The sequence below is a fragment of the Gavialis gangeticus genome, unplaced genomic scaffold, assembly GCF_001723915.1.
Source record: "Gavialis gangeticus isolate Ggan-Ray unplaced genomic scaffold, GavGan_comp1, whole genome shotgun sequence".
Classification (NCBI taxonomy): domain Eukaryota; kingdom Metazoa; phylum Chordata; order Crocodylia; family Gavialidae; genus Gavialis; species Gavialis gangeticus.
The window spans coordinates 55,925,287-55,936,133 of NW_017729022.1; the positions used below are offsets into that span (position 1 = coordinate 55,925,287).

General features: G+C 41.9%; 1 protein-coding gene across 4 annotated transcripts in view; it reads right to left on the reverse strand.

Moving 5' to 3' along the window:
* Positions 1 to 10,847, reverse strand: part of APAF1 (apoptotic peptidase activating factor 1) — an 89,829-nt gene that overhangs the window by 52,624 nt on the left and 26,358 nt on the right. For all 4 annotated transcript variants that reach the window (XM_019515022.1, XM_019515021.1, XM_019515020.1 and 1 more), the window contains 2 exons: positions 10,290 to 10,473; positions 1,828 to 1,940 (listed from right to left, as the gene is read on the reverse strand). In XM_019515022.1, coding sequence (XP_019370567.1) covers positions 1,828 to 1,940; positions 10,290 to 10,473 — 297 coding nt within the window. The remainder of the gene's footprint in view (positions 1 to 1,827; positions 1,941 to 10,289; positions 10,474 to 10,847) is intronic.

The following is a 10,847-nucleotide window of genomic DNA, read 5'->3' on the forward strand; positions in this document are numbered from 1 at the left end:
CTGCAGACCAGAATGGAAGGTGTTTGATTCCTGTCCCCCACCCCACCCCACCCCACCCCGCAACACGTTTTTGGGCTTTGCTGGTTGTCTCATGGGGCTGGAAAGGAGACAGATTCAAAGGCAAGAAGAATGAGGAAATATAAAGTATCCATTATGGAAATATCTGCAAGTAGCACACAATTATAGGACATTCATATTATTAATGAGAGTACATAAAAGGAATTTATTATGTGTGGGGTCACTCAGTAGACATAAACTGAAAAATTAACTAGCAATTTGGGGCATCTGATTTGAAGTGCTTGAAAGAAGCCAGGATCTTCAGAAAGCACAAAGTACTGATCCTCTGAAAAAGCAGTTTTCAGTATTAGCAGTGCCTAAATTCAGCATCCAAAAATGAAGATATTTTAAATGACTACTTGCTTTTAAAATCTTGGTTAACGAGCTTATCTGCTTACTATTTGTCTATTTTAATAAATAAATGTAGGTCTTAGAAATAACAAAATGTTGTTTTCAGAATCACCTCCAAGTGGAGAATTGTATCAAGTGGGATAATAAAAATATTTGCAGAACAAATATTTTATAACATTATACCAGGAAAAGCATAAATTTAATAATGTCATAGATTTCATAGACATTAGGGCTGGAAGGGACCTCGGAAGATCATGGAGTCCAGCCCCCGACCCAAAGGGCAGGAAGTCAGCTGGGGTCATAGGATCCCAGCAAGATAAGCATCAAATTTACTCTTGAAGGTGTTCAATGTAGGTGCTTGAACCACTTCCAATGGCAGGCTGTTCCAGACCTTGGGGGCTCAGACAGTAAAGAAATTCTTCCTTATGTCCAGCCTCAAACAGTCTTGCAGTAGTTTATAACTGTTCGACTTCATCATCCCTTGGGGCGCTCTGGTGAACAAACGTTCCCCCAGATACTGGTGGTCACCCCTGATAAACTTATAGGTGGCCATCAGATCACCCCTGGGCCTTAAATAATGATTAAGTGTACCTCCCTCCCTTAGTACAAAGTAAAGAATCTAATTGCAAGATGATCTGGAGAGCTTGGAAAAGCTAATTTCCAAATAACAAAATCAGATTAATTCCTAAAACGTACAATCAAAATATCTATTAACATTCAGTAACCTCCAGTTAATATTTTTGTAAATATTCTTCATACAAATTCAATTTAGAAACATACACAGACTGCATTTACTAACAGATTTCTATTTCAAGGGAAAGATCGCTGCAGAAAATACAAAGTTTGGTGGCTTCAATATCATCACAACCTACCACGGGCTCAATCATCCACTCCTTAAGACAAAAGAAGAAAGGAACACAATTTGTTCAGCCCCGCAGGGAAGGCAAGAGTGGCTTATATTACCCTATCCCCATGACTTTCTTTATCTGACCAATACAACATTCTTCATGTCCTTCAAAGGGAAATCTGTCCTGCCTTCCTCAACTATTGACAAAATTGGAAAAAACAGGGTCTTGCAGATCAGAAAAGGAAAACAGGATGAATTCTAGTGGCCTTCTCCATTTCCTTCACCAATATGATATAATCAGAATTGGGTTCACATTTCGTGCTTTGGTGGTATTTGTTGACAGCCGGTAAATTTTTCTAGTCATATACATGAAACATAACAGACATCATCCATAACAAGACTTTTCCACCTCTCACAAACCCTCTAGTTCCACAGCCTGCCAAAGGTAGTGGCATATGAGAGGAATAATCTTCTATAACCAAGAAAGATTACAAAATTTAAATGGTATTTTATCAGTTAACAGACACACAACTGATATGAAGTCCTAAGCAGGAGAGAAAAACATTCCTTACCAGTCACATGATCTGTCACACTCCTATCCCTGCTGGTAATAAGAACTTTACAATGATTATCAAAAGCCGCTAATGTCTGAGAATCCCAAATGTCATCCAGGACCAAGAGAGACCTAATACAAGAAGAAATATTACACATTTGGAGTCAAGTAGTAACTTTTCAAAAAAAGATTTTTTTTAAATCATTGCATTTTTAAAAATGCTACCTTTTAAGAAGCACTAAATGCTGCAATTTGGGAAGCAAGTTCATATTCTGAATTTCTCTCTCAGAAAAATATTTAAATGCTTTACTTTTCGCTCTTTTGCCAATATAGAATACATTCATTATTGCTTATAATTCATAAGAGCATATCTTTGTCAATGCTGAGCCATGAGTAGTTTGTTTTTCCCTCCCTCTCAATATCCATCAGGAAATTAGAGGTATTTGTTAACATGAAAAAAAAAAAGAAATGCTTTCTTACGTATAGGTTAAATATCTGCATAGATGAGAAGAGCTCAGTTGGCCAAGCACAGAATAAACATAAGTAGAAATTAAATTCCTGTTTACTTAGCTTGCTACATGTCTGTTTTTGAAAATCTTGCGCAGTGGGGGGAGGGAGAAGCTGTGTAGGAATAACACTTTTGCCTTATAATTTTAGTCCGATATCACATCTCTATTTGCAAAAGTAACATTTTTCAAGGACTATCCATTGACATATTTCTGAAGCAGAGCTACAGTTATGTTTGAGGACTACACTATGCTAATAGGTATCTCAACAAACCAAATGAAAAAAAGTCTTGCTTGATGCAATGCATACATAACCAAAGCAGCACTGGTCAAAGATGGTTGCCAAAAAACAAACAATCTCCTTTGCTTAAAAGAAGACCAGAGCAAATAAGTCCAGAAGACAGAACAAAACCTCATATATTTGCATTTTGAACACTTCAGGTGAAAATAATAATAATAATAAAAGCTTTTAAGTTGCCAGCTGAATTGTATTACACTGTTTACTTTTGTTTCTGATTCCTTATGGGAGGAATTTTCAACTGCTCTCAATGAAGTTAAGAGAAGTTTCATATTTACTTCAACTGGAACAGAGTTAAGCCAATGAACATTTCTGAAAATTCCTCACTTTACATACAAATGCATGCACTGTATAGCTAAAAGGTTCAAAGTTGCTGAAGGGGGTCTTATTTTTAAAATTGGGCACCCAGACACATTAGATCACTGAAAGTCTTTTTATATGGGATAAGTTAATGATGAATTTATGTTAAAGTTACTACTGTCATCAGGAACATCCATTAAGTACTGTCACAGCCATAACTAATTCATCCTATGATATCTTCATGTGAAAAAGTCTTATCCAATAGATGTAACTATCTGCTCTCACATGTGAACAATCAGAGACTTTACAGGTAACTTAGGATTCTCCCAACTTCTAGAGATGGTGAGCCACTCTCCACGCTTAGAAGAGTTTCCTGATACCCTGTTAAGACCACTAACTCTCACACTAGTTGATTACAGCCATATCAGAAGTAATTCTGAAATTGCATAAAGTGAACTTCACTAACAAGAAACTGAATGTTAACTTATAACCACAACCCAACATGATAAATAAGGCCGTCCTCCTGAGAAAAGGTTTGCAGGAACTGCTGTCTCATTCTTGATCAGGAAGCAACAGAAGTCCTTTACTTGGTCAGTAAGCCAAAACCCAAATGAGAAAAAAAAAAACACACACTAGAAAAAAAATCTAAAACTGGGTCCCTTTCAGAGGCAACTGCACTCTAATGAATTCCTGGCTGAGGAAGTCAACCATAGCATCAAGTCATAGGCAACACTTATTAATTTGTCTTGCTATGGCTCTGTCAGTACTCCCAAGTCAACAGCATACTGGATTCAGGAAACGTTGATCAGTCAAAAACACAGTTCCAGAGCGGAGTCTGAAATTCCCCAAGTTGAATCTACAAATGCCTGATGGCTCCCAATTGTTCTTTTTGTTTCAGACTTCAACAAGTGAACTAAATATACGTGATAAACAGTTTGAGCACAAGAAACAGAACAGCAGGGTAAATTAGTCTTGATGAAACTTTGCACCAATAGAGCTATCCTGCTTTCAGTCCCACCTTGAGTTCCAGCGTCTCCAGAGTACTGCGTTTAGCTGTCTAAACATACCATAAAAGGAAACAACCCCAGCCTCCTCCTCTGTGCTCAGGAAAAACAATTTCCACATTTTGCAGTGATTTCTCTTCCCTGCCATGCACAAACTGAATATTCAAATGCCACCTCTGCTGAGAAGAGATGAGTTTGATTAAGCGAACAAAGATGTCAGAAAGGTAGCCTAAGTGTGCCGTGACAGACAAGTAGCTGAACCTGTAAGCAAGTGAGGACTGCTGATCTTTCAGGAAAATCTGCACTTCAACTTAGAGTCAGGTTAGCATTTTACATTTGAAACCTGACTCTCTTTTAAAGAAAAAGAAATGTTACTGTACCACAAGGCAATACAAAAAGTAAAAAAATTCATAGGATAGGTCTTAAGGGAGCTCACTATAATGGTTTCACAGATGGCTTCGCACTGATTTTCTAGCATTTTTTTTGGCAACAAAAACATTGCCAACATTTAAAAAAAATCAGGAAAAGAAACACATTTTGGACCTTTGTGAACAAGCATCCATTCTTTTGTGTGACAATCACCTGTAAGCAGGAATTGGCAACCTATGGCCCCCAAGCCAGAACTGGCCCTCATGAAGACTGGATGTCTTTTACTGGTGGCCTGTATTTTACTGAGGGCATACACCAGCTGTTTGATCCAATCTGTGTTTTGCTAATGCCTCTGGTCACTCCAGCCAACTACATGAAGGGCTATTCTTCCTCACTGTAGCCTCTGCTCACTATTGCTGGAAGTTTCCAACTCTTGAAGTAACCCTTGCCAAAACAGAATCAGAGAACCATAGAAAATTAGGGTTGGAAGGGACTTGGAGGACACCTAGCCCATCCCCCTGCTTAAAGCAGAACCATCCCCAACTAGATCAACCCAGCCAAGGCTTTGTCTAACCAGGTCTTAAATCCTCCAAGGATGGAGCTTCCACCTCTCTGAGTAACCTGCTCCAGTGCTTTACTAACCTACTAGTGAGAAAGTTTTTCCTAATGTCTAACCTAAACTTTCCTTGCTGCAGCTTGGAAACTATTACTCCTTGCTCTGTCTTCTGCCACCACTGAGAACAGTCGAGCTCCATCCTCTATGGAACCCCCCTTCAGGAAGCTGAAAGCTGCTATTAAATCCCCCCTCAGTCTTCTCTTCTCTAGACTAGTGGTTCCTAATCTATGACACAAGTACCACCAGTGGTGCGCAGACAACCTGTCAGTGGTACAAGTTAACAGATTTATTATAATTACTTTATATGACAAAAAACTGTGGGTGGTACTTAAGGTTGAACTGAAAAAAATGCTGGTGGTACTTAAAGTTGTATCATTGTAAATTGGTGGTGCACAATCTGTCAGAGTTTGGGAACAACTTCTCTAGACTAAATAAGCCCAGTTCCCTCAGCCTCTCTTTAGAAGTCATTTGCCCCAGCCCCCTAAATATTTTTGTTGCCCTCCACTGGAATTTCTCCAATTTGTCCACATCCTTTCTGTAGTGGGGAGCCCAAAACTAGACAGTACTCCAGATGCGGCCTCACCAGTGCTGAAGAGGAATAATCACTTCCCTTGATCTGCTGGCAACACTCCAACCAATGCAGCCCAGTATGCTGTTAGCCTTCTTGGCCACAAGGTCACACTGATGGATCATATCCAGCTTATTGTCCACTGTAACCCCCAGGTCCTTTTCTGCAGAGCTGCTGCTAAGCCAGTCAGCCCCAGCTTGTACCGGTGCATAGGACTATTCCATTCTAAGTGCAGGACTTTGCAATTATCCTTATTGAACCTCATGAGATTTCTTTTGGTTCAGTCTTCCAATTTGTCTAGGTCTCTCTGAACCCTCCAGTGTATCTGCTAGTCCCCCTCCCCCCAGTTTGTGCCTTCTGCAAACTTGCTGAGGGTGCATTCTTTCAGGTCATTAATGAAGATATTAAACAAAACTGGCGCTAGGTTGACCCTTGGGGCACTCCACTTGATCTCAGCTGCCAACTAGACCTCAAGCCATTGACTACTACCCTCTGAGTCTGATGATCCAGCCAGCTTTCTATCTACCTTACAATCCATTCATCCAACCTATACTTGCCTGAGAAATCATTGTGGGATACCATATTAAAATCCTTGCTAAAGTCAAGGTATACTACATGCACTGGTCTCTTTGCACAGAATCAGACATCTCTTCATAGTAGGTAATCAGGTTGGTCAGGCATGACTTGCCCCTGGTGAATCCATGCTGACTGTTCCTAATCACCTTCTCCTCCAAGTGCTTAGAAATGGATTCCTTGGGGACCTGCTCCATGACCTTTCCAATGATTACAGTGAGACTGACCAGTCTGTAGTTCCGTGGATCCTCCTTTTCCTCTTTCTTAACTATGGACACTATATTTGCCCTTTTCCATCTTCCGGGGCCTCTTCTGATCACCATGAGTTTTCAAAGATGACCAGTGGCTGTGCAATCACATTAGCCAACTCCCTCAGCACCCTCAGGTACATCCCTTCCATGGACTTGCACACATCCAGCTTCTCTAAATAGTCCCTAACCTGTTCTTTTGCCACAGTTGGCTGCTCACCTCCTCCCCAAATTGTGTTGCCAGGTGCAGTCGTCTGGGAGATCACCTTGCCTGTGAAGACTGAAGTGAAAAGGGCACTGAGTACTTCATCTTTTTCTGCACCTGCCGTCACTAGGTTGACTCCCCAATTAGTAAGGGACACACTTTCCCCAATCCTCCTCTTGTTACTGATATACTTGTAGAAACCCTTCTTGTTACCCTTCATGTCCCTTCTTAGCTGCTACTCCAACTGTGCTTTGGCCTTTCTGATTTCATCCCTGAATGTCTGAGCAATACTCTTATACTCCTCCCTAGCTGTCTGTCCAAGTTTTCACTTCTTATAAGCTTCCTTTTTGTGATTTAGCTCACTGAAGAGTTCCCTACTAGGCCAAACTGGACTTCTGCTATACTTGCTAGTCTTCCTACACATTGGGATAGTTTGTTTCTGTACCCTCAGTAAGATTTCTTTGAAGTACAGCCAGCTCTCCTGGACTCCTCTCTCCCTCAGACTGGCTTCCTAGGGGATCCTGCCCATGAGTTCCCCGAGTGAGTCAAAGTCTACTTTTTTCCAAGTCCAAGGTCCTTATTCTGCTGCTCTCCATTCTTCCTTTCCACAGGATCCTGAACTCAATCATTTTGTGGTTGCTGCTGCTCAAGTTGCCATCTACTACTACATTTCCTACCAATTCTTCCCTGTTTGTGAGCAGCAAATCAAAAAGAGCACAGTCTCTAGTTGGTCACTCCAGCACTTGCACCAGGAAGTTGTCCTCAACACTCTCCAAAAACTTCCTGGATTGCCTGCGCACAGCTGTATTGCCCTCCAGCAGGTATCAGGGTGGTTGAAGTCCCTCATGAGAACCAGGGCCTGGGATCGGGAAACTTCTGCTAGCTGCTTGAAGAAAGCCTCATCCACCACTTCCTCTTGGTCTGGTGGTCTATAGTAGACACCCACCACAACATCACCTTTGTTGCTCTCCCCTCTGACCCTAACCCAGAGACTTTCAACAGGCCAATCTCATTTCTTACTGGGGTCGTCAGCAAGCATACAACTCTTTTACATGAAGTGCAAATCTTCCTCCTCTTCTCCCTTGCCTGATCTTCCTGAACAGTTTATACCCATCCATAATAGTGCTCCAGTCATGCCAGCTAGCCCAGCAAGTCTTTGTTGTTCCAATCACATCACAGTCCTGTGACTGTGCAAGGACTTCCAAACCTTCCTGCTCGTTTCCCAGGCTCTATGCATTTGTGTACAGGCACCTTAGACAACTAGCTGATTGCCCTGATTGCTCAGGAAGAATGAGAATGCCTTCCTTGTTGGCCCCTCCTGCTTGCGCTTCCTCCAGGTCACCCACTTCCCCCAGGTCTTTGGTCTGCATTCCCCAGTGAACCTAGTTTAAAGGCCCCCTCACTAGGTTAGTAAGCTTGTCTGTGAAGATGCTCTTCCTAGTCTTCATCACGTGGATCCCGTCTCTTCCTGGCAATCCTTGGAACAGCATCCCATGGTCAAAGAACCCAAAGCCCTGCCCATGACTCCAGCTGCGCAGGCATCCATTGAGATGCCAGATGTGCCTGCTTCTGCCTAGGCCTTTTCCCTTGCAGGATCCAGGAGAACACCACCTGAGCCCCCGTCCCCTTCAGCCTTGCACCCAGAGTCCTGTAGTCACTTTTGATCTGCTCAGGTTCTCCCCTAGCAGTATCACTGGTGCACACATGGATGAGCATAGGGTAGAAGGCTAGATGAGTCTCAGTAATCCCTCCATGACGTCTCAGATCTGGGCTCCAGGCAAGCAGCATACCTCCCAAAAGCACAGGTCAGGCCAGCAGATAGGTGTATCTGTCCCCCTCAGAAGGGAGTCTCCAGTCACCACCACCCATTGCTTCTTCTTGGTGGTGGTGATCTCGATCCTTCCCACCTTGGGGAGGCATCAGCCATGCTCATTCACCAGTGGAACATGCTTCTCCGCCTCTGTTGTTAGGGCTCCATATCTGTTCTGCAGGTGAACTGCTGCAAATGTATATGAAGATTTCTGCTTGCTGCCAGAGGTCACAAGCTTCCAGCTTCTACCTTCCTCAGAGTCTATGTTCTTTCCCTTCTCTAGCGCTGCTGTTGGCAGTTCTTCCTCCAGCACTGAATCAATGAACTCCTCATTGTGGGGGATCCTTCAGTCTCACTACCTACACAACACTGTTGCTTCAAGTTGCTGATGAAAAGCCACAATAGGTTTCATGTACGAGTCCTGCCTCCCACTCCCATCCCAAAACACAAGTGGAAGAATCTGTCATATTTCTGCACAATTTTATGAATATAACCTGCCAGCTCACACAATCCAGGATTTGGGAAATCTTGATACAGACCTCTCCATTTGACACTCCTATGAAAAAAGCTTCAACAAGTCAGTTACTTTAAAAAAAATCTTTCCAGTTTTACCTCAAAAAGGATGTTCTCACTGTCTAAAGCATTACTGAAAGGGAAATAAAAGGTTATATTGAAAAGAATGTATATGTGACAGCAATTTTAGCTCATTTGCCAGGGCCTATACACAAGACACAGAAAAGCTAATTTTTGATCTTGATCTACTATATTTACTTAACTAGAACAAGGTTATAAGATGACTCCCAATAATTAGATTCCATATATGGAAAACTTATAAATTTGTTATAGTTTTCCAGATACAGAATCTAATTATTGGAGGTCTGCCTTGAATTTGTCAACCTCCCACTGCTACATGAGGAGAAAAGATCTGGGGGGGTCAGGTAGCCCTTTGGTCTCTTCTTCCCTCTAACTTTTTATCCTGGTAGCCCCTTCCCCTTCTCCTTACTGCCAGTCCCTGCTCTCCCTGAGCACATAGAAGTGAGGAGCATATTTGAAAACAATAACCTTGAAATTAAACATGGCTGTAGCAATTTGCATACAGTACCCATGCACTTAGTTTATCTAGAACTGATGCATGCTTTTTTTTTTTTTTTTAAACTGCTGCAAGTTTTAGCACAGGTACTCCATAAACACACTTAAGCAGCATTCTGGCACCTGCTTATATAAAGTACAAACTTTGTATAGTCTTAGTCCAAAGCCAAATGCTCATGATTTACCACACAGGTCATTGGGCTGGGCACCAGCAGTGTCAACAGCATTTCAAGCCATGGCCACCCCACAGCTCAGCACTGCTCAGTATGTGCGTGTACTCCGGATGCCTCTGGCAATGGATCCACGTGCTAATTAGTCCCCACTCATGACTAGAATCCAGTGTTCTTGTTACGAGCCCTGGGATGCTCCAAAAATTTAGATGCAGATGAGGCGCAAGACAACCTGGTCCTGCTTCATTCACCTCGTGGAAGGTGGATTCATACTAAGCATATGTGCCAAGCTGAAAGAGGAGGCGACATAGGGATTCTGGGTGAACTGTATGAAATGTCACAGCTTCCCATGACTTGAAAAAGCAGTGAAAGGGAATGAGCTTAATGGGCACTACCATAATCTTATTCAAATTGACTTCACTAACCTATTCTTGTGGTATGGTCCTATCAGTATGTTTGGCCAATGTGGGCCATGTTGTTTCATAGTCATGCTCAGTGTTGAATGAATTTAATCAAGTTCATAGTTGGTTTTCATTACTGAGCACATGATGCTTTTGGCAACAGACAATGTATTTAGTGATATTTCCTCATGTGCAATTATAAGATAAGAGGCTTTTTCCTGCCCTCCATGCCACTGGGGAAGAAAAAACCTTGTCTTGTATTCACGTACATATGGTAGATGCTTGTTACATACAAAGAATAACATTTAACCTCACTGATAGTACCTGGGGTATTTATGTAGTATCAGCAGACGAAGACGGTCTTTAGCCTCTCCAATATTAAGCGGTGGCCTTTGTGCATAAGTGAAGTCCAGATCTAATCTACTACAAAGATTCTGAAGTTTCATTAGAAGCCCTGCATCGTCCTGTTTTCCAACAGAAATCCAATGTACTCCTCCGGGAAAGCACTCTAACAAAGACAGTACAAAATAAAATATAAGCTTAAATATGTTAGCTGCTGCTGATCATGTACTTGATCTGAGCCTTCAAGAAGCCAAGCCAAACTACACCAAGCAATTAAAAAAAACATCAGGCTAGCTAAAATGGAAGCAAGTTTTAAGATTTGATAAGCAGTTTTCAAAGATGAGGCAAATGTTTCACTCACATTCCATAAATATGTCTCCATAACTCTAACCCCAAATGAGTGTTTACATTATCCAAGTAAGACTGCACTGTATGCATCTTCAAAATTGAAAATCCTATCCAATGTGAACAATTGCCACTGGAAAGCAGGGCAGTATTCAAACATTCTAAAGCAGGAGTGCCCAAATCCCCACCCCCAGC